This window comes from Rissa tridactyla, chromosome 6 (genome assembly GCF_028500815.1).
Source record: "Rissa tridactyla isolate bRisTri1 chromosome 6, bRisTri1.patW.cur.20221130, whole genome shotgun sequence".
In the NCBI taxonomy this organism is placed as follows: domain Eukaryota; kingdom Metazoa; phylum Chordata; class Aves; order Charadriiformes; family Laridae; genus Rissa; species Rissa tridactyla.
The window spans coordinates 43,187,796-43,212,483 of NC_071471.1; the positions used below are offsets into that span (position 1 = coordinate 43,187,796).

At 40.6% G+C, this 24,688-nt stretch overlaps 1 protein-coding gene across 2 annotated transcripts in view; it reads left to right on the forward strand.

The window, feature by feature from the left end:
• The window catches only part of PARG (poly(ADP-ribose) glycohydrolase), a 75,926-nt gene extending 54,581 nt beyond the window's left edge, over positions 1–21,345 (forward strand). For both annotated transcript variants that reach the window (XM_054205310.1, XM_054205309.1), the window contains exons 14-18: positions 4,207–4,285; positions 5,108–5,216; positions 11,000–11,105; positions 16,356–16,484; positions 17,823–21,345. In XM_054205310.1, coding sequence (XP_054061285.1) covers positions 4,207–4,285; positions 5,108–5,216; positions 11,000–11,105; positions 16,356–16,484; positions 17,823–17,992 — 593 coding nt within the window. In that variant the 3' untranslated portion in view covers positions 17,993–21,345. The remainder of the gene's footprint in view (positions 1–4,206; positions 4,286–5,107; positions 5,217–10,999; positions 11,106–16,355; positions 16,485–17,822) is intronic.
• Positions 21,346–24,688: the final 3,343 nt, after the last annotated feature.

Below are 24,688 nucleotides of genomic sequence, written 5' to 3' on the forward strand. Positions count from 1 at the left end.
TTCTCCAGGCTAAACAACCCCAGCTCCCTCAGTCGTTCTTCATAAGGTTTGTCCTCCAGACCCCTCACCAGCTTTGTAGCCCTTCTCTGGACACGCTCCAACACCTCAATGTCCCTCTTGTAGCGAGGGGCCCAAAACTGAACGCAGTACTCGAGGTGGGGCCTCACCAGTGCCGAGTACAGAGGGATGATCACTTCCCTAGTCCGGCTCACCACACTATTCCTGATACGGGCCAGGATGCTGTTGGCCTTCTTGGCCACCTGGGCACACTGCTGGCTCATATTCAGCCGGCTGTCCACCAACACCCCCAGGTCCTTTTCTGCCGGGCTGCTTTCGAGCCACTCTGCCCCAAACCTGTAGCGCTGCATGGGGTTGTTGTGACCCAAGTGCAGGACCCGGCACTTGGCCTTGTTGAACCTCATACCATTGGTCTCAGCCCATCGGTCCAGCCTGTCCAGATCCCTCTGCAGAGCCAACCTACCCTCAAGCAGATCAACACGCCCGCCCAGTTTAGTGTCATCTGCGAACTTCCTGAGGGTACATTCGATCCCTTCATCCAGATCATTGATAAAGATATTAAAGAGAAGCGGCCCCAGCACCGAGCCCTGGGGGACACCACTTGTGACTGGACACCAACTGGATTTAACTCCATTTACCACCACTCTCTGGGCACGGCCATCCAGCCAGTTTTTTACCCAGCGAAGAGTACACCTGTCCAGGCCATGAGCAGCCAGTTTCTCCAGGAGAATGCTGTGGGAAACAGTGTCAAAAGCTTTGCAAAAATCCAAGTAGATAACATCCACAGCTTTTCCCTCATCCACTAAGTGGGTCACCTTATCATAGAAGGGTATTAGGTTTGATAGGCATGACCTGCCCTTCACAAACCCATGCTGACTGGGCCTGATCACCCTGTTCTCCTGCATGTGCCGTGTAATGGCACTGAGGAGGATCTGTTCCATGACCTTCCCAGGCACCGAGGTCAGACTGACTGGCCTGTAGTTCCCCGGATCCTCCTTCCGGCCCTTCTTGTGGATGGGTGTCACACTTGCTAACCTCCAGTCAGCTGGGACCTCCCCAGTTGTCCAGGACTGCTCATAAATGATGCAAAGTGGCCTGGCGAGCACTTCCACCAGCTCTTTCAATACCCTTGGGTGGATCCCATCCGGCCCCATAGATTTGTGCACCTCCAGGTGCTGAAGCAGGTCCCTCACCGTTTCCCTTTGGATTACAGGGGCTTCATTCTGCTCCCCATCCCTGTCTTCTAGCTCAGGGGGCTGGGTACTCAGGGGACAACTGGTCCTACTGCTGGAGACTGAGGCAAAGACTGCATTAAGTACCTCAGCCTTTTCCTCATCCTTGGTCACTATGTTGCCGGCCCCATCTACTAGAGGACAGAGATAATCCTTAGTCCTCTTCTTATTGCTAATATATTTATAGAAACTTTTTTTGTTGTCCTTGACAACAGAAGCCAGGTTTAGTTCTAGCTGGGCTTTGGCCCTCCTGATTTTTTCCCTACATAGCTTCACTATAGCTTCATAGCTTATCCCGTACTGCTCCTGTTCTCCCAGCAACAGCAGCTTGTATCCCAGTAGTTCACAGGCAAAAGTGCTGCCAGTTGAATAACCATTTTTGTCTGACACGTTTCCAGAGCTTCACTTCTGAAAACCCATTGATTTTCATTAACTTTGGGTTTCTGGGACATGAGTTTAGAGTTCCTGTGGTTTCTTTGACTTTCTCTGCTATTGATTTTATTTTTTTTAAATATATATATATGTATTTGCTTGTTTGTTTGTTAGTTTTCTGGTGCTTTCATCATCAGACACTGCACTTTGATAAAAATTAATGAAAACGATGAACCTTGAAAAAGTCAGCTTAATACTCCGACTGTCATTTAATCTATCCTGTTACAATATCTTGATAACCCAGTCTTTCCTTTCCACGTGCTAGATGCCAAAGGGAATGCTTCCTTTTCAAAGTTGGAAGTTTTGCTATGCTGTCCCCTGAAGAGAGCTGTCAAAAAAAGTCACATGCTTCCCTTGTCTGTCTTGTCTTACTATTTGCTCAGATGGTTTTTCCAAGCATATCTGTAAATCTGAATTTTGCGTACATCAGGAAAAGTCTTAGTGAAGGCTGGTAGCCTACAGTTCGATTAGAAGGCTGATTTCTGAATACTTAAGCCGCTCACAGTTGTCCTTTGTACGAGAGCATGAATGTGTGTGAATATGCAGGCATATTCTGCCATCACAATTTTGATGGCTTTGATTTTTGTAACAGGAAGTGAATTCTTGGTGAGGAATCTTTTACCATCCCACTCATTTTGCATAGCACCTTTTCAAAATAGCCTTGACTGGAATTTGTGTGCCCTCCGTATGGTTAATCGTCTAGACAAATAATGATGAGTGGATAGTAGGGACAGATAAGTTAAAGAAGCGCTGATAAGTCTTTTCAGTTAAAATAAATGTCTTAAAGTATATGCATCATTTAAAACAGTTTTAAGAGCATATGTTTCATATGCTTAAGACTACTGAAAGCAAGCATTCAAATTCCCTCGTCAGATGAAGTTAAAAGTGAATCGTTTTATGTTTCTGATTATTTAACTTTTTTTTATTTATTTAGAGACTGAAAAACTTTGAATTTAAACATTTGTATTCTCAGAGTATCTCCGATCTATGCAATGGTTAGGCACTACTGTTGTCTCAGTAATCGGATGTTTTGTGCTGTCAGCTTACAGGCCTTTCTAAAACCTAGTTTACTGTTCTGTTTATAGGCATAGCTGGTGTCATTGTTTGTAATTAAGGGGTTGCTTAACAGTTCTCTTCCTACTCTTACTGTTTATGACTTGTGCCAAACTGTACCTGTATGAGCTGAAATTTTCTAAATGAGGCATTCTTTTCAGTCCCCTACTTTTGAAATTCAGCTGTCGCGAGCTCAAAACAGGGGGAAAAGTTGTGATTTTGCTGTGGTGCTACTTAGGACTATTTCTTTGAAGCATTTGCATATCCCCAGATTTTTAAGCAAGATCCTGAAGTTCGGTAAAATGAGGTGAAAGGCAGGCTTTTAGGAACGTTATGGTCCTTACTCTCAGTTAAAATGCTTTCCTTGGTCTTGGGATAAACCTTTTTGAAAATAAGTTTGCGTGGCAGAGCATAAAAGCTAAAATTAGCGGAGGTCTTAATGTGTTACTTTCTTACAAGCCATTAACGCTTGCCAAGATACCCTGCTGCACTTCTTCACAGAGCAGCCAAGTTATGTTCCACACCATGGTTTTATGGGTCCTTGAGCTTTTACAGAAGCAGCTTCTTGGTACTGACTCTTGCAGCCGAGAGCGGTGGCCTTTCACTCCATTCAGTGCAAGGAATTGCTGTGGTATCTGAGAGTGTGTGTCAGGAACCATAGTGCAGGAATCGTGCTGAACAAATGCAAAACAAAAGGGTAACAAGGGAAAGGGGTGATTTATTGGGCAATGGGAGGAGGAAGCTGAACAGTCGTACCTAGCCTTATGTAAGGTTGCTCTCAAGAGACTGTAGGGTGACAAACTGGGTCACTGGCGTGTTGGAAATCTGCTTGGTTTCTGACCATCAGGGTTTTCTTTGGCTTTATGGATTTTAATTTTGTTAGAGGAATAAAACTTGTTAGAGAAATAAATGTATAAACATATAGCCCACGATATACACTTTTGAATTTCATATTTTTTGTCTATGTTTCCAAAACTGTCAGCCCAGACACTTGCTAAATTATGATGAAGTAGGGCTGCCGTGTTTTCAGTAGTGGAGTGACTATTTTATCATCGTGTTTACAGGTAGTAGCCTGAAAAAAGAAAAGCAAAATGCTGGTGGCGCGAAGGCTCGCAGTCTTTGCTAACCGGATGTTAGTCAGTAAAACTTTAAAGATGACAGGCATTTTCTTGAGAAGCTATTGAACTTGAGAGTGGCAAAGTTGAAAACTATCTTCTTGTTATATACTGGACAGCATACGTAGATCTGCACTTGTCATGTTCTGTGGTGGATGCTACATATCATCTGTGGAAAAGAAGCTTCTACTGGTTCCAGAAGATCTTGTGTTCTTGGTACAGATAGGAATCTCTGTTTTCCATTGCTTCTGAGAGCTGCGTGTTCATTTGGAGAAGCAGTGGTTCCTATGAAAGATTTGACAAGTGAAAAAATATGTACATATTCTGTATGTAATACAGAAAATGATTTGTTTTAGGTACTGAGCAGTACAGTGAGTACACAGGCTATGCAGAAACTTACCGGTGGGCAAGGAGCCATGAAGATAAGACCCCAAGGTAAAGTTCCACATAAATATTTCAAGTGAAGGAATAAATAAATGTATAAATATGCAAACTTGGTGTTTTAAGTATTTCCTAGCATTTGCCTTAATAGAGAATTGGACTGTTTGATCCTGTTCTCTTCAGTAGACTCAACAAGCTAAGAAAGTTACCTTATATTAATAATGAGATATTAATGCTAATAAATGGTACCTGCCAGTATGTCAGTTCTTAAACCAATGTCTTTTACGGTTATATGTATTTAATGCAAATTTTTGTTAAGATACTGGCTGAACTGTGGATTGTAATATCACAAGATGTTTGACGATGATACCTGAGGCCACAGTGCAGCTGATGCGTGGCAAAATAAGATTTAATATCATTAATCTGAGTAGAAAGTTCTGAGCTCTTGAATTTATTTCTCCAACAATGTTATCATAGTGCATACACAAAATTATCCATTTGGTAATGAAACATACACAATGTGTTCTCCCTTGAATGTTGGAGGAAGACAGAGAGCCAAACTGCTTTTCTTTGACCTTGCGCCGTTCTTATGTACTTAACAAATAGTGCTTTGTAATTAAATTTTTTTTTTTTCACGTTTATGCCCAAAGTCTAGCCAGGGTATTTCCAAGCTTACAGGGAGACCTGTCTCATTTCTGATGCTGTTTTCATTCCCAACCCACAAAGAAAAAAGTGCTCCCTTGTCTGTTACGAGCTCACATTTCTGTCTGCTTCTAACAGAAAAGCTCTGCAGGGAATTGCTCATTTTGGATCACAATTATATGGCCAATATTAAACAACTAATGTCATCTACTTTTCTCCTCCCTTCAATTTTAGGGATGAATGGCAGCGACGCTACACTGAAATTGTTGCTATAGATGCATTTCACTTCAGACGCTTCCTTGATCAGTTTGGTCCGGAGAAAATTAGAAGAGAGCTCAACAAGGCCAGTAACTTCTTACAACTTCCTGCAGTCTAAGGCTCTTCCATTAATGTTTATAGTACCTGTTTGTTCAAATATTTTTGTATTATTATCTTCAGCTAAGGAAATTCTTGCTTAGTTGTGTCTCTTATAAAAGGTGTACTTTCCAGGGGTTTGCTGTCCAATGTTAAAGCAGAAGCTTGTCAAATTGAATGGTTCTTATCCTTCGATATGCTATTCAAAGGTGTATTTTAACTTTCAAAAATATAAATGAAATTTGGACGTACATTTTGTTAACTCTTCCCTGTCCTCCTAAATTATTTGGGGCCTACAGGAGAGGCGGGGAGGGACTTTTTATTGAGGGAGCGTAGCGATAGGATGAGGGGTAACGGTTTTAAACTGAAAGAGGGCAGATTTAGATTAGATATCAGGAAAAAATTCTTTACTGTGAGGGCAGTGAGACACTGGCACGAGTTGCCCAGAGAAGCTGTGGATGCCCCATCCCTGGAAGTGTTCAAGGCCAGGCTGGATGGGGCTTTGAGCAACCTGGTCTAGTGGGAGGTGTCCCTGCCTGGGGCAGCGGGATTGGAATGAGATGATCTTTAAGGTCCCTTCCAACCCAAACCATTCTATGATTATGATTTTAAGTTCTTTTCCCCTAGTCATCCCTCCAGTAAAGGTGGAGAAGGGGGTGCCTCATGTTTTAGCATGGCGATATTTCATAAATACAGTGCCACTTGCTTTTCTTCTACCTTCCTTGTTTTCTCTTGGAGTATTGCCATATTACCTGAGAGTTTTATCTTTTTGTGTATTGATGTCGTCTTGAGATCAGGTCTAGCTGTTCATAAATCTCCTATCTTTATTTGCACAATAGCTGTACGGGCTGTTGCAAATGAGTATGTGAATATACATGCCAGTTACAGCTTGCAGTGGTGGGGGCATTCATAAGACTCATAAATTAGACCAGTTTTAATCCTTTAAACAAAACTTTTAGACTGACATTCAGAAACAGCACACTTCCTACTAATAATTCTTACACATTATTAATCATTATTACTATGTATTCAGAGCAGTCAGTCCTTGGCCTACCCTGCGTTAGCTGTGTGTGTACAAAACTGCATAGTTATGTCTAAGGGCCATGGTCCTTGATAGTCATCGTCATCAAGGTTGCCAGGTTGAAGAGCTCTCTGACCAGGGAAGCTGGAACTGCGGTGGGCATCTTTTTCTCTACCCTGTTCTCTGTAATGTGGGATCTTGTCCTTAAATAAGGTATTTGAGTTTCTAGATGGCTCCCAGTCTTTGCTCTCTGCCCTGGACTATGTGCTGCATCGTGTTTGAGAGCGTGGCTTGGGAAACCGAGGCATGGCAGGTGCTTTATCATGTTTCATGGCTGAGATTTTCATGTTGTTTGTTTTTCTTGCTTTGCTGCTGCTTCTATTCTTGAAGCTAAAGCAGTCTTTTCCCAGCTCTTGAGATTGTACTTTTTCAGTGACTAGTTAATTGCCATTAATGAGCTGTTTATAGTTCTGAGACCTGAGCCAGTGTTTTCAAGGCCTCTGCTGTTATCCCACACATGAATTTTTATCTCCTAACAAGAGATGCCTGGTATCAATCTCCAGTTCACATAGCGAATTCTCCTAAGTTAATAAGAAAGCTAATGAGTCAGAGTGAGGGCCTTGCACGGTTAGTATAAGGCATAGGTAGTGAAAAATCTGTGGCCTGTTATAGCAATGGCAATGCTATTTTTACTGGGCAGTTGAGTACAGGAATGCTTATGCAGTTAATACTGTATTAGTGTCCTTATATTTGGGTTCAAAACTTGCTAATGACAAGGTCTGCTTAGTTTGCTTCGACATTTATACATGCAGTGGGCCTCTGCTTAGCTAGGCTATTAAATATAAGGGCATAACACTACCGTTGTTAAAGTCTGCTGCTTTCTGTACTATAGGAGGGTATAGAATAATATAGGATGCATTTTAAATAAATTCAAACATAGGGCGGTGTGTTCCTAATTCTCAGCTGGAAAGGGAAAGGAAATGTACCTGAAGGCTAATTTTTTTTTTCCCTTCCCAGAAATATTTACAGTGCTGAAGGACTAATTTAATTTCATCATAAAACCTTAGCATCTTGACTAAAGTAACATTCATCAGCTTGTTTCTTCATGGTTGGTAATGAAATTAGCCCTGAAAAAGACAGTAGATAAATTTTAACTCCAGTGGTATCTTAGTACAAAATTCAAATTACCTACTCTAGTGAATTTATGATCTGCCTACAATTTTCAGTATTATTGATTGGGTTTGGATTTTTAAAATAAATTATGGTAGATCCATGCAACTTTTATACAGTGTGTCAGTTTGGCTGATGTTGTTTGATGAGAACTGATTGGTATTTAAAGAAAATTTTAAGCCTGAGTTAATTCTGTTTACTACAGTAAAAATTTCATTAAGTTCATTGTAGGTTCTAGAATGTTTTAACAAATCAAATACTTAAATGCACTGTGGTGTGTTTTTCAGTTTGATTTTAAAATTAATATTAACCTTAAGATTTTTCTGTGGGTGAAAACAAGTTGGTGAAGTAAGCTGCAACTCTATTACGATTTAATAAAGCAGGACTCAGTAAGCACAGTATATGCACACAGGCTTTGAAATACAAGTGTATTATTTATTAGTAGGCATAGCTCAGCATCCGTTTGTTTCCAGAGGTTCTTTTGTTTGTCTGTTATTTTTTTAGACATTCGGAAATGACTGAAACAACTTATAGAATCATAGAATCTTCATGGTTGGAAAGGACCTTTGAGATCGAGTCCAACCAAACAACCTACAATCTCTGCCACTAGAGCATGCCCTGAAGTGCCAAATCTAGATGTTTCTTAAATACCTCTAGGGACGGTGACTCAACCACCTCCCTGGGCAGGCTGTTCCAGTGCCTGACCACTCTTTCAGTAAAGTAATTCTTCCTAATATCTAATCTAAACCTCCCCTGCCGCAACTTCAGACCATTTCCTCTGGTCCTGTCGTTATTCACCTGGGAGAAGAGGCCAACACCCATCTCTCTACAACCTCCTTTCAGGTAGCTGTAGAGGGCAATTAGGTCTCCCCTCAACCTCCTCTTCTCCAAGCTAAACATGCCCAGCTCTGTCAGCCTCTCCTTGTATGACCTGGTCTCCAGACCCCTCACCAGCCTGGTAGCTCTCCTCTGGACACGCTCCAGCACCTCAATGTCCCTTTTGTACAGAGGGGCCCAGAACTGAACACAGTACTCGAGGTGAGGCCTCACCAGTGCCGAGTACAGAGGCACGATCACTTCCCTACTCCTGCTGGCCACGCTATTCCTGATACAAGCCAGAATGCTGTTGGCCTTCTTGGCCACCTGGGCACACTGCTGGCTCATGTTAAGCTGGCTGTCCACCAGCACCCCCGGGTCCTTTTCTGCTGGGCAGCTTTCCAGCTGCTCTTCCCCAAACCTGTAGCGTTGCTTGGGGTTGTTGTGACCAAAATGCAGGACCCGGCACTTGGCCTTATTAAACCTCATACAGTTGGCCTTGGCCCATCGATCCAGCCTGTCCAGGTCCCTGTGTAGAGCCTTCCTACCCTCAAGCAGATCAACACTCCCACCTAGTTTGGTGTCGTCTGCAAACTTACTGAGGGTGCACTCAATCCCCTCATCCAGATCATTGATAAAGATATTAAACAAAACTGGCCCCAAAACTGAGCCCTGAGGGACACCACTGGTGACTGGCTGCCATGAGGATTTCGCCCCATTGATCACGACTCTCTGGGCACGCCCATCCAGCCAGTTTTTAACCCAGCGAAGAGTACACTTGTCTATGCCAGGATTCGCCGGCTTCTCCAGGAGAATGCTGTGGGGGATGGTGTCAAAGGCCTTACCAGAGTCCAGACAGACAACGTCCACAGCCTTCCCCGCATCCAGAAGGCAGGTCACATGGTCAACTTAAAGTGGTTCTTCTTAGAACTTGGGTTTTATTATAGGTCTATATGATTTTTTTCTTTGTCTTAAAGAACCAGATGTTCACTCGGTTAGTTTTCTCAGAAGGTAGTTGTCTGAGGCTGACCCTTGTTTCTGGTTTAACCCATACTCAGAAAACAAGATTAATATTGTCTAAAGCCAGCTGTTCGGAATAAGAAAAAAAATCATTGTATCTGATTTCAGCATGAAGATTTGCAGATAGATGTATGTGTAAGAGATGTCACTCTTTCATCTTTACTAGCCCCTTAAATTATTGCCTAATAAAGATTCTCACTAGGAATAATTTTTCTTATTACAAGTTGCACTTTCCAAATCCTAAGGAACAACTGATTTATAATTGGGCTTGCAATCCCACTCATAAATGCCATTAAACCTATTTTGATAGTCTCTGATTAAAAAAAGCTATAGCTTCATCTTTAGCAGGAAATGTTTCCCTGAGAATTATGGTATGTGGAACAGTTAAGTTTCAAACCGTGTTAATTGTGAGAACTACATGTAACAGTTTTATATGAAAACAAACCAATTGTAAACATCACACAACTTCTAAATAATATGAGATACCATATATTTGCAGTTGTGTATAACTTAAAAACAGATTCATTTATGTAGTTCAAACGCTCTTCTGCTTAAAAGCTCTTCTGCTTCCCGTATGGAAGCAACTGTTTTAAAACTGCACAGAAAGCTTTCATGTTTCTGTATTCCTAAGTGAAACCTATTTAAAATATCAGTACATTGTCTTTTTTTTTTTTTTGAAGTGATTAGTTTTATCTTTATCCTTTGTTTGCTATGAAAAATCATACAGGAGCACTTACCTCGATGTGTTTCTTCACGGCTGCTGAAGTCCTTCCACGTATTTGCTGACATTGTTGTTGTGTCTGACAAGACAGTTTCCGTTCTCCATGTCCTGGCGAGTTGAGAAATACATGCCTGCTAAGTAAAAGCTGGAAAGAAAATGGCGTGCTGTTGCAACACCAGTCCATTTCCCCACTGGGAGGATGGAAACTGAAGAATTATTGTCCACAGAGCCAGAGTGATAGCTTGCTTGGCCCGCTGGTTCCATACAAACATGCTTTGGGCAGTAAGCACACTAATAGCTCTGGCTTGAGAGAGCTCAATAGCTGCACGCGCCTGCCCATGTGTAAGAGCTCCTTATGCAAACTCTAAGTCATGGTATCCTGCTAAATTACAACCAACAGAAGTCTGAATTTGCAGCTTGGATCAGACTGGAGTGAAACTGAGGGTACTTCAATCTCTACCAGACAACTGTACCAATTCAATACATTTTTGTACTGTTGAAAAAGCCCACAAAAAGACTTATCCTTTTTTCTATACATGGAAGCACCTGCCTTTACTCAAGATTTCGTAGTGAATGTCACACCTTCTCCTCCTACCCTCATTTATTGCATTAGACCTGTATTCTAAGATGCCACTTTGTATTTTATTTTCAGTTTTGAGGAATTTCATAATACTGGACATAGCAGTTCAGCTGTCCTGTGTGCTAAATGGGCTGAAAAGCAACAAACACGATACAATCTACTGTTATTCTCTGGCTATCCTGAAAAGTTTCCTATAGCTGCAGTGAAATCCCCAGGAGTCAGCACCTGTATCTAATTTTTAACTTGGATCCAAGTAAAGCAACATTCTTCTTGCCTTGAATTCTTTAGTGATTGACCTTAAATTTAAAGGAAGACTAATGGTGCATTGAAGTAGTTTGAATTTGGTATTGCTGGAAAATAATTCTGATTATTCTTATCATCTTACTGTTTGAAAATATCGCAACAGATTGCCTTCAACTTCTTCTGACTCTTGTCTGCCTGCAGGCCTACTGTGGCTTCTCTCGACCCAACGTTCCACCCCAGCATCTCTCTGCAATAGCCACAGGAAACTGGGGATGTGGTGCCTTTGGAGGGGACTCCCGATTAAAAGGTAAACTGTAGCAATTCATTAATGTCTAAATGAAACAAATAACTTAGATTTTGATTCTTGGCCTTTTTTTTTTTTTTTGTTCAAGTACATTTTTTGGTTTTGTTTGAATTAATACATTTTAGCCAAGAATTGGAATAATAGTTAAGCTGTCCATAGAACTGGTTCATTAGCTTTGATCTTTAGGCCATGAGTAATGTGGCCTAAACATTAAACGTTAAAAATGCACGCTGCTTTTATAAGCTATTTTCAGTTTAAAGTTTGAGGTAAGTACGTGATGGTGAAATGCTGAGTTTACAAGGACCTATATCACCAAAACCTTCAAAAGCACACAGACACGTAATATTAGTTCACAAAAGAATATACTAATTGCAGTTCTCAGTCGTATAAATCAATTGACCTTTCTGGATTTGTATCTCTGCAAAGCTGTTTAAAGTACCTGGTAATTTGCAAGGCCTCACTGATTTGCTGGTAATGCTTAATGTTTAGTTTTGCTCCTTAATATATTGCTGTATGCCAGAGAGGTTTCCAGTCACTCAGACGTGCTCCTTTCTTTCCTGACTTGCCTGCTGTATCACTCACTTTCTCAAGTTCTTTTATTTTTAATTAGAGTATTTATAATGCGGCAGATACCACATGCCTACGTTCATTTAAGGCTTTTCCTATCAAGTCAAGAACTGATGGATCCTGACGTTCACGTTGATATCCTGATTCATATAGTTCTAAGTAGAAATTTACATTTTTGTTGTTTTCAAACATTTGGAGAGTATTTGAAATTTACTTTTCTGAAGAGCTTTAGGTAGTTACATTGAGACAAACAACCATCAGGCTACCAGCCTCATCGGCTTGCTTTCTTAATGTGTTTTATTCAGTGGGCATCTATATTTTTTCTCAATGCTCATTGATTTCCTGACAGTTGGTTTTTGATTTCCATGAGATAAAATGGACTGTCAGGTGCAGATCATCAATATCAGAAGTAGTATTTACTGCAGGATCTGATCATACTTGATTTATGATTATGTTTGGAAGGTTTAATAAATGCTTTGATTTGCATAAGGCCTCCTCTTGGATCCGAACTGTAAAATCCCATACATATTTTTCTTAACATATGGTTTGCTGATAAAAATATGGCTCATCTGGTCTAAGCCATTATTTGTTCAACATTGGATGTGATTTTTAGACTAGGCATTGCTCACTACAATGCTTTACTTCCTCTCCCCATTGCTCAGAGCTCAAAACTGAAGCACACTGACAAAGATTGCCAGAGCCGAGTCTGTTTGGTGAGGTAGCCCATAGGAAAAGTCCTTGATGTAGGCAAAGAAATGAGCCATGAGATGTGGTGCTTCGTAACTTGGATATGAACTCGGGGCAGAACAACAGCGTGGAAAGACTTGAACATTGTCTCAGTTACATTTTAACTTAATATTTTAGTTTGAACTTTCATTTATGTAACTTTTCCTCTGGTTTTGGATCAACCTTACTAATTTTTCCAAAGTCTGCGAGGATTAACACTTAACAGCAAGTTACAGCACTGCTGCTGTTAAGAACAATTCATCTAAACCTATGTGTGTACTCTCAAGTTTTCTCCTGTTCTTTTGGTAGCCCTTACAAAGAAAGACTTTGGTTTAATTTGCACTTAAGTTACTCTTTTTGTAAACTCAGCTTAATTTCTTAGTTGACTCTGAAAAATCAATACTTAATAAAAAGAATTAAATGACAGGGATGTGTTATGGGGTATGGAGCTAGTCGTTTAGTATGTCCTCTTTTTCTCTGAGCTGATGCTGACTAGAAACAAGAAACTTGGCTTCATTCTGGTGGTTTTTTTTTTTTTTTTGGTAAACTATGAGCTACGAAAAGACTACAGTAGTTTGTCATGTGTGTGTTTTGTCAGAATAGAGTTGCATTTGAGGTGTGATAACCAAATGAAGTCTTTTCCAGTTCACAGATAGTCCCTGCACGGTCATAAACGCTAAAATTGTTTCTCCCTTTTGTTTGAAAGTGCTGTGTAGGGTTATTCTGAACTGCAAGTTCTCTCAATGGTTTCATTTCATTATAAGCAAATATCTTACACTGGAGAATAATCCTTTACACTTCATAAGGAGTCATAAATCTTCATTTCAGAGTATGGTTTAGAAAATTCTGAGACTATCAGTATCACGGTTTTACTGAGCCCAAATAAATAGCTTCTGGTGACTACACAGGCTTGACAGTGTATTACAATGACAAAATGGTTTTCGTAGTTTAAAATCTTGCTTTTTCATTTAACATTCTTAAATATACACCCTCGTGCTTTCAGACGTAGTATCTGGATCTGTAACAGAGGCTTCAGAACCTCCAAAGTATTTGATGTAATTGGATATAACTGGATAAGCGCCATAATGCATTATGATATTTTATTGTGATTTTTTTTTAGTCATGAATTAAAGGAACGTGATTGGGTGTAAAATATGGTTTCACTCAAGGTCACAGATAATGCAACAACTAAAGTATTCTTAAGGGAGGAATAAAATAATCTGGCTTTATAAATTAAAAACCTGGTATGTCAACAAGACAGATTCCATCTAAATTAGGGATATTTCCACAAAATTTTAGTATAAACTTAAGACCTTCCATACTGAAAAAAGTATATTTGTATAATTGGGAAAAGTTAGAAGATCTTGTCTTGCGTTTCAAACCAGAGGATAATTTAACAATTACTAGCTGCAGGGGCTCTATGCGACTGTCGAAAGATTGAAAAAGTGTTGTTTTATTGAAAATGCAAAGGAAATGATCTGATGAGGCATCTCATAAATACATAAGTTTAACTTCTAACAATTGTGAGAAAGTACTCTTTAGCTGATTTGGTGTTCTTATTTACCTGAGACAATAAAGCTCAACAGGAAGGAGACAATAAAGCTCAACAGGAAGACTGCCATCAGCTTTAGAAAGCGCCTTGTAGGATTAGTGGAAGGAGAGAAAACCATGCACCTTGCCTCATGTAAATGCAGCAGTATCGCAGTAGGGGAGCCCCCGGTGGTACCATCCTTTCCTCTGGGTAAAAGGGACTGACGTGTAGGGCCTGTGGGGACAGTTGGGTCCCCAGGGGGATTTGTATTGTGCTTCTGCCACCCTTCCTGGGTGATAGAAGAAGGTATGTCAGCACAGCCGTTTCTTCAGGTGCGAGTCCCGAAGAGTTAAATGGGATCACACTGGCTGGGTGCAAGGGGCAGGAGAGCCCACGTCCCTCTCGTCCCCTGTACCGCAGCCTCTGTTGCTCTCCCGGTGATGCTCCTTTCTGCATCAGTAGCATGGAAATTTCACATTGGTGTTGTATATCATTAATGCCCAGCAGATCGTGAAGCCTGATTCTTGACGGAAAGTTTGACCCTCGTTTCATAAGATTTATAGCAATTCAAAATAAACAGTAGGATGTTTTTAATATCTTCTGTAAAGTGAAGCTGCATTGTTTGTTTGGAATGAATAATAAGATTCATTAGGTTCTGTTCCCCTATGCAAGCTAGTTAATTAGAGCCTTTACAAGCTGAACTACTGAAGCTTTACCAAATCCACAGCTGGTTCAGTAGTTTAATTAAAATATCATTCCCAGATTGAGATTAATTTCACATGTGAATCATGTAATTTATAATTTTAGCTGTGGGTTTACAAGAGGTTGGGTTTTTTTATTAAAGAATGCAGTATTTTATTAGGTCTCTGTTTAAAAATGTGAGAGATTCTTGAGCCATGAACAGCTTTCTTGAGCTGTGCTATGAACAGCTTTCTGTTTAGTTCCCACTAGCAGGTGGTAATGCAGCACATATGTTTTATTTAAAATTAATATTTACAAAGACAATATTAATCACATTTTAATTAAGCCTGCTTACTGGGTAGAAAAGGAAAGAATGATTATCAGAACCCCACCCATACGCTCAGAAATAAGATAAGCCGCAATAGATGAAATAGTTGTGGGGGTCCAGTATTTGGACTGTTGCAACATTACCTGAGATGAACGTGTGACTGATTCTATGCGTCAGTGACGCTCCAGCCTGGTGGTATTGGTTGGTGAAGAAGCTTTGCTCTTGTAATAGTTTGGTGCTACCTAAAAGGGTCCTGGTGTTTCTTCTTCCCTTCCCTGTTCTCGGCTATATAGTTTGGTGCCCTCCCTGGCACCTTAGCAAACCCTTCACTCGGCCAATTCAACTGCTAATCTAGCAGAAAACAATTAGCGCCTATTCTTTTGCCGTGTAACTTTTCTGCCAGGTTGGTGAATGGAATTGGCTCAGCAAGATGTCTGGTGAGCACCTGAGAGCTGCAGAAAAGTCAGGAGGTGGGCGAGCAGCGAGAAAATATAGCTGGACCGGAGCCACTTGCTCCAATTGCAGTGGGTCATTAGCTTGGCTCAGCCAGACCATTGATCAATTTTGATCAATCCCCAGAGGGTTACTCAAGATGAATCTTCAAAAATCTGCTTCCAAGATAGGAAGCATTCTTCTTTCTTTTCCATATAGAAAAACAAAGTCTATTTTGTAATGTTAGCTATTGATAGAACCCGGGACACAGCTTGGTCCAGTGAGTTTGACATAAAGCTGGAAATTAAATAACCTGAATTGCATTCCTGGCATCGCCACCTACGTTTTATAGGTCAGAGTGACCATCATATTTTATGCTGCGTACTTCTATTATAGGTAAGATGGACACCTTAAATGGCGCAGTAAGAGGCTGCAGAACTGTAGATCTCTTGGGAGGTACAAGTTGGGTCAGCTCCTGCTTTGTGTAGCTCACCTAGTGAAGGGGTTGGCTCCCTTCCTTCTGAAGGGTGGCAGAGAGTGGAAATTGGGATGTGCTAACGGATGCTGTTTACCCCACTACTTGTGACTCAATGCGAGCAGCTTAAACCAGGATGTAAGAAGGTGCTCTGTTGTCTTACACGTTTATTGGGTAATTACTGCCTGAATGCTGCTTGGGGGTGGACACGGACCAAAAAAAAAACCCTTTGATTTTTTTTTTATGCACATTGTTTATCCGGAAAGTAAAGGTGGGTGTCAGTAGTGACTCCAGCAGAATACTTCAACACTCTCGAGCTGCAGTGCCCAGTATTCTTTACTTTGTTTTAAAAGTGGAAGCAATATTTATCTACTCATTGTTCAGATTGCTTTGCAGCATTCACCTGGAGGTGGGTTGTATGATTATTTGCTGTAAACTTAGGCTGTGTTTTTTTCCCCTTCAGCAAATTGTTTTATCCTATATTCATGTGTGTAATCTTTTTTGTTTTTTCAGCCTTAATACAGATATTGGCAGCTGCTGAGGCTGGACGTGATGTTGTTTATTTTACCTTTGGAGATGTGGAGCTGATGCGGGATATTTACAGCATGCACACTTTTCTCTGTGAGAAGGGCCAAACTATTGGTGAGCATAAAGAAATCTTTCCACACAGCAAAGAGACTTAACCATCTTTGTCAGTGGAAACTGTCCAGTAAGAATTATTGTCATCAGGTCCTGAACACAAGCAAATGTGTCTTGGTTTATTTGCACCTGTTTCCAGAGTGTGGAACTCTTCTGATTCAGGGTCAACTGCACAGTGTTAATCTGTTAAGACTTCTAGAATCCTTTTGTAACTCACTTGGGAGTTAGGTTCCAGAATGCGGAAAACATGGATACGTGGTAGACAAAAGGTTTGCAAAAGTTTTTAATACAACTCAAAACGCTTTAAAAAGGGAAAATCTGCTTACGCATTCTTGATCTAGATTTGTCTTACAGTGGTTCTGGCTTGACGCTGCCAGATGAGTTAGTGGTCAGATGTGCTACCCAGTAGCAATACAAGAAAAGCAGTGTATCCGTTGCCCCACTGTGGCTGTTAAATGTCTTCCTTTTCTTGGACAGAAGCACAAAGCTGGGTAACTGGCAGTGGGTTTGTACGCAGCGTGTATGCAAGCCTAACGTCTGGAGAGGTTGTGCTGAAAGCTCAGCAGAAAGTTGAGGGAGCTGTTGTGGTTTAACCCAGCAGGCAGCCAGACACCACGCAGCTGCTCGCTTGCTCCCCTTCCCTCCTCCCCTGCCCCCTTCAGTGAGATAGGGGAGAGAATCAGGAAAAAGAAAAGTAAAATTTGAGATTAAAAAAACCAAAACAGTTTAATAGGACAGTGAAGGAAGATAAAATAATAATAATAATGACTAAAAAAATATATATACAAAACAATATCCACAATGCAATCACTCACCACCCACTGACTAACGCCCAGTCTGTTCCCAAGCAGCAATCACTGCCCCCCGGCAAACTCCCCCAGTTTATATCCTGAGCATGACATCATATGGTATGGAATAACCCTCTGGCCAGGTTGGGTTTGCTGTCCTGGTGCTGCTCCCTCCCAGCTTCTTGTGCATCTCCTCACTGGCAGAGCATGGGAAGCTGAAAAGTCCTTGACTTAGTATAAGCATTACTTAGCAACAACTACAAACATCAGTGTGTTATCAACATTCTCATACTAAACCCACAACACAGCGCTATACCAGCTACTAGGAAAAAAATTAACTCTCCCAGGACAGGGAGCCCAGCCCATGTTCCGAACAAACTTGGAAACAGTTGTGTTCCCCTTAGGTGGTTATCTACCTCCTCTTTCCCTGCTCATTTAAAGAGATGTTCCTCGCTGCCATCTCAGTGTGTGTTTCCAGTCTTCAGCTGCAGTCATAGATTCGTCTTATGGCGTGATCTTACTTGTTTTAAAATTCTTTCTTTTCATTTTTAAGGGGACATTTACAGGCTGTTACTGAGATACTACAATGAAGAATGCAGAAGCTGTTCTACTTCAGGACCAGATGTGAAGCTGTACTCTTTCATTTACAACACCATTGAGTCCTATGCAGATTCTACTGATGATGATGATGACGAAGAAAAAGGGTTGTGTTTTGGGGATTAAAATAAATGTATTTGATTAGAATGTTGTTTACCTCCTCCCACTGGTATATTGTTTGAATCACTGGGTGTAGTGTATGAATTGGCTTAATGTAATATATATTGACTGCATTGGTAGTTACATATAACACCCAAATAACAAAAAAAATCACCTTTGAGAGACAAGATTTTTTGTTTGATGTTTTCATACGTGAAAACCTTGCTCATGCGTGTACAGAAAAGACTTGGTAAATCTGGTTTGTGTTATACCTTGTTAAGCAGGATGTTTTGGTACATATTTCTATTTCAGTCAAGAGATTGCTGAAAGACTTTAGAAGATTTCTCTGTGCTCCTTTGCCTTTATTTTTCAGAGATCCTGTCTAGATTTCTCATGTAAGCTTAGTGCTGGAGTACAGGCAGCTGTGTAACTCCTGGGATGATTTCAGAGAGAAGCCTTGTAATGACTGATCTTACTGAAAATTGTCATAATTTGATTACCTCCTTAAGACTGCCACAGTACCTTCACTGTTCTTACCAACTTTTTCATTCATTTAAAATGTCCTGGGTTTAATCTATTTTCTTAATAAATGGTTAAAATAGAAAGGTTCTGGAGGAGCTACAGCGCATTTCACAACTGCATTGTCTTTATCTTATCAGACGTAAAAGTTAGCATGAAGAAGCAGAGGAAAAAATGAAGTACTGGAGGGTGGGGAAAATGAGAAATGTAACCAAAATTGGAAGCAGAGGGAAACATTTTCACATGAAACTCTTCAATACCATTTTGTTGGTGCTATCTGTTACAACACTGAACAAGGTCTTAGAGGCGGCAGTATAGCTGAAGTTTCTCAAGGTACACTGTTGTTGGCGATACCATTTGAATTAAGGTCTGCCGGTTGTGTTTATATTGTCATATCAGTTCTCCTTTCTCGCAATATGCATGTATGTGAGTGTAAGTTCCCCATGGGATAATGTGAGTGAGGAAATAGAAATCGCCTATCAGTGGGAGGAAAGTCTGCGGGCTACAGATAAGAACACGAGGTCTTGTTAGGAGTTGGCTCCCGTGTCTTTTTAGGCATGGGAGTGGTAACAATGGAGAGAGGGTAAAAGATGTGTAAAAACTGTGCTATTACTATCTCTGTGAATACCAAATTAGCATTGCTGTAGTTCATTAATAGTTTACACAAAACTGCAGATACATCTGTGATAAAACTTTTCCAGGTCTATGTACAGGGCCAATCCAATGAAACGTTTGTCTATTAGTAGATTAAACCTAGTTTAAGCCCAAATTGCTAAGTTTAGCCTCTTCTGTGTTAGATTTTGTGGTCTGTCATGGTTGCTATTCCCAGTTTAGCAATACAAGTGAAAACCGTAGCAGGAAATGTAGTGAGCTAAGGCTCTAGTATCAACAAATCCTTTTGGCTAATGTCAGATAAATCCCCTCCAGGCCTGAAACACAACATGGTAATTAGTCTGGCTTACAAAAAAGCACTCACTTGGGCTGCTCTGGTGGAAGCAATAGCAAAGAGTTTGGGTCATTTATAAACACCTTCAGAGTCCTGCACCTTTGCTGCGGTAATGCTAAGTGGGCGGCGTGGAAGCGCGTTGCTTGGAAGGTGACAGACACAGCAGCAGTTCAAGGGTTTCTTCCTATTCTTCCACCAGCTGAAGTTTTCTTCACCCCATCTGTTATAAGGAGAAGATTTGGGCTAGAATATCAGGCTTTTTCCGGTGTTTGCAACTTGTATCCTCAGAGTTTAGCTGCAAATCTTTTCTCCTGCTCCTGGTGTTTCAGTGTTGGTTCTGATTCTGGCAATAGGAATAACAGTGTTTTATGATAAGCTCTTATTTTGGCATTTAGGGTCAGCTGTGATAGTGCTTCTAGATGCATTGTTGATGATAAATGTACCCTGTTAATTAAGACAAGTGATGGAAAATTGGTGCTATCTGCCAAACCTTCTTCACCTTACTACTCAGGATTTCCTATAGAAAAGGTGAACAGAATTTATTCCTAAACAACTGGAAGAAAATATAGCAAAAAGCTTTAGGTGGCTAGATGTGACCTCCCCTTTATTGTAAATAAATACATCTTTATTAGTGCAATATTAATTTTCATTGTGAGGGGATGGGATTTGTCAGGTATGAAAAATGTACCAAAATCAGATGGCATAAAATTATATTTCAACTCTAGAAACAGGAAAATATATTTAACTTTGGAAAGATTCTCTGAAGATCATATTATAGGGTATCAAGTTAAGAGAGTTTTTGCAGTGTCAAGTGTTTCCAGGATAATCCTAGGCATTTTATGCAGTCTGTATTTTCATCTGAGAATTTTCTAACATGGGGAAGAATGCCTTTTATTTGAGACCGTTCTTTAGGATCTGTTTACCATACTTTTTTTTTCCCCCCATGAAATATGGTTGTATGGACAGGAGAAAAGGAAAATAAGAACTCATTTTCTGTTTAATGTGTCATCTGAATAAGAGTGATATATCCTACGTTCTACTGTGTGTCCCTGATCTTTTCAAGGGCAATGTTGTACGAACACTTTGAATATGACTTTGATCGCAGACAGGCTGAAGATCATCTTTTTTTTTTTGGTTGTTTTGGTTTGGTTTTTTTAGGCAAAATAGCCCAGAGTTAACAAATTAGCAACGGTGTTACATTCCCATGACTTTCTAATTCAATAAAGAGCTAAACTGCCCAGAATGCTGCATGTGGAAACAAGAATTTTGCATCAGCCCCACTACATGCCCTGTATCTATCTTTCTTTTTCCCTCCACCCACCGCTCTGCATTTATAAACTGCCGGCGACTTTTTCTTTAGCTAGAGATGGCTTTTGGTGCTCTGTTTGAAGTCGCGTGGAACGGAGATGCCGATGATCTCTTTGCGCAGCCTAGGAAGCTTCAGTTTCACTCTGCTAGAAACCTATTTATGGAGTATTCTGGGTTTTTGTTTTTGGTTGTTTTTTTTATTATTATTACTTTAGGGATGTTTGCTATATGATTTCAAATAAAAATAAACTTCCTACCAAAACTTTTGTTTTATACTTTTTAGCAGCTAAATTGAATGCTTAATATGAAACGACAACAGGCAGTCATGTAGATTGCAGTGTTGCCTCATAGTCAAGTTTGGTGTTGGAGCAATTCTCTTGTTTTACAGCTCTTGCACCTAAATTCCTCAGTTTTGAGGTGTTCTTGTCTAATGATGAGTACCCATTACTGTATATATTAATTTATAAACTGTTGAAGTGTTCCTGACATTCTTCTAAACTTACAGTTTATGCACCATTATAATATTATATTGATTTTTCTGGATCTGTATGCTAATGTTTACATGATTTTTGTAGGAATATGATTAAAAAAATTCTGACTGAAGCAATATTGTGTGCTTTGTCTTGTAATATACTTTCCAGGACAGAGAAATTCCAGCATAGTTGAATGTATACCGCACAATACTACAGGTAGTTCTAGCACTAAATTTAATAACTTGGATATTTTGACACATAAAATATAGCTAGGTAGTTTATTCTGACTGTACAGTATTGTAGCGGTTGCTCTCATCTGCGTAGTGATGTAAAAAGGAAGTAACTGCTGTAAATTGGAAGGGTGTTAGCATGAGCATGAGATTCCAGATGTGGGTATGGCCACAGACAGACATTGTGATGTTAATTCCCAGTTTGCTTTTGGTAAGCAAGTAAGCATTTGACCATTCTTTAAACTTCATGAAGGAAATATAACTAAATAAAAGCGAATAAAGCCCTAAAAAGACAGAAGTAATGAACATGTTGCATAAATGTTTGCACAGTTTGTAAAAGTGGGACTGACATCCTCCTAAATGAAAAGATTTAGAAGTGTTTTTCAAAAATCTTGTTTTAAACCGGTCAGGAACTCATTTTTTTTTAGCATTACAGAAAATTACAATAAAATACAATTTCTGATTTCTCCTGAGGTTTTAGATGTAGCCAAGCTCATTAAAGTTTGCAGTGTTAATGCTAAAGGATTTAGTCTGTAGCACAGGGGGAACTGTAAGGAAGACGCTGAGCAGCCAGCATGTCTGCGGAAGCGGGAACGAGCAGCTTGGCCATGGCTGGGCCTGGTGCCCCGTGCTGCTGCCACACACCGGGTCTTGGTTCAGCATCAAGCACGGTTCAGCCTTCCTGGTTTTAGATGTAATTCTTCCCGTGTGAATGGCCACAGTGATATTCTCTCTAAGAGGTGTTTGGCTGAGCATTGGGTAATCTGGAGATCATGGGCTCCTGGCAGTGTGATGGTTGGGTAGAGAAGGGCTGATGGTCTTCATGTTGTCCCTTGTAATTCTTAAAAGCAACTGGAGCCTGTGGAGGTAACTCTGTAGGGATAAAGCGCAGTTGCAAGGCCTGCTTCCCCATGGACTCTTCTCATTTTTTCTCCATCGCAAACCACTGGCTTCCCACCTATGTCAGTAGTCTGGAAGAGGAGCCCCAGACAACTGAATTTCACAACTTTTTGATGTTTACTTTCAAACAGTCTGCATCCTCTTGGCCTACGCAACTTTCTGGGATGGAAGGATGGACAGATGGATGTCAGACCTTGGGACACCAAAAGCCCTTAAGAACTCTGTAAGGTTCATCAGTGTATTAGCCAGTGTAGGGTGACGCAATATTTGCTCTGGATGGATGATGAGTTTGGGGTTTTTTTCCTTTCTTTTTATTGAATCTGCATTTGCTATTTCATGGTATGTTTTTGACAAGAGTTGAGAACATCCATAAAATCATGGCAACTGCAAGATGCTACAGCTGTCTGAAGTTGTCGGGTTTTTTTTTTTAACTAAGAATTGAGTATTTATGATCTTGTTTTGTGCTAACAGTGTTTCACGCTCATTTATCATCGCTTAAGTGAGTGCGACCTGGAAGCTGCATAGGAGGTATCTGTCACCAATAACTCCATTACAGCAACACCATCAATTTTTGCTTAAACTGAGCTGTCAGCCGGGGTTACGTTACACAGTTCTGGTAAGTAGCACTTGGCACGCAGTTAAAGGAAGCGCTGAAATGTTCCAAATGCTCTCGATGGTACTGTGGGATGCTGTTACGGATACACATCCACTGTGCTCTGCTTGCTGGCTGGTTGATACATACATTGCAGAAGCTTAAAGAAGCTGTCACAAACGACAAGGAGTGCTGATCATTAATACATAGTTAATCAATCAGCTGTAAATCTACCAAGCCGAGGGTGGTGGAGCCCGTGCACAATAGAGAGAGACTGTGCTGTCTTCGCAGCGTGACCGTGCTGGCTGGTGTCCACAGTTCACATGCCTCAGCCTTTACACTCAGCTCTTCTCCAGATCAGACAGAAAATGGATTGCACCGGAAACCCTTTCTGTAGCTTATTTGCCTAACAACGACATGAAAAAGACAAGGGGTTGTGTTTTGTTGTTTTTGGGTTTTTTTTTTAATGGTAAATTGAACAGGTGGTATTAAAAATGGGAGATTTGTCACCCTTTTTTTTTTTTTTTTTTTACTTTTTGAGTACCTAAGAGGACCACTTTGATGTTCAAGTTTTCAGAGCAACACAATACAACAAGGGGATTTCTTCACTGCATATAAAACAGTAAACCCTGTCTGATTAGGTAAAGATTACTGAAGAGCCCCAACTCCTCCTTCTGCCCCGAGTCGTAAATGTTGGTTTGTGTAAATCCCCTCTTGGAGAATTCAGGAAACACGCAGGTAACTACCTCCTGACCTACTTATCCTGTATAGGACTTTCCACAGACACTTCATCTACCCTGTCCTCAGTTATACTCACTTGGAAGGCCCAGTTCAGTGGCGGCTTTTTCTTGGTTTTTTAGAGAGATGCCTTCTACAGCTGCTTGGAATTCTTATATATATATTACAGCTGCTTCCTTTTGCAATTAATATTATCAAAGTGAGATTCTCCACAGATAAAAACTGCATTCGCTAAATGGGAAGGGAGGAAAAACCAGTGGAGCAGGTACGGTTTTTAAGCCCACGTTTAAAGTTACCAAGAAACAGAATGTAGTGCCACACAAGACACTACCAGTTTGGGTGCAAGACACACGTGTGTGCATTAGCATTTAATTGCTGTCCCTACACAGATGTTGAACTTCAATTATGAAGGGTATTCTTCTAGGAAGGCAGTTATGACAAATTACAAACTGCTTGTTTTAATGTCTCCTTATGTTGTCACTTTTTTGATATGTCTGACCTTAGCTGAGGGTTAAAGCCATTAATAGTATTTTTGCCTGGAAGTACAATGTTTGCTAGCTTTTGTGTAAACTGTAATTTACATTAGGAAGAATGGTCTGGAGCGTGTGAGAAATTAACGCTCTCTAAGTCTTGGCTGGATGCGCTCTGTAATGGCTATGGAGCATCTGACGCTTCAGGGTGGAAGAGCGCATTGAGAGGCAAAAGGAGAAAGCTGCAACCTTACTGCTCCAAGCCGGTGCTATCACCTTTCTTTTACACCCACTTTATGGAGATAGATAGAAAATTACAGAATCACAGAATGGTTTGGGTTGTAAGGGACCTTAAAGATCATCTAGTTCCAACCCCCCTGCCCTGGGCAGGGACACCTCCCAGTAGACCAGGCTCCTCAAAGCCTCATCCAGCCTGGTCTTGAACACTTCCAGGGATGGGGTATCCACAGCTTCTCTGGGCAACCTGTTCCACTGCCTCACCACCCTTACCATAAAGAATTTCTTCCTGATAGCCAATCTAAATCTA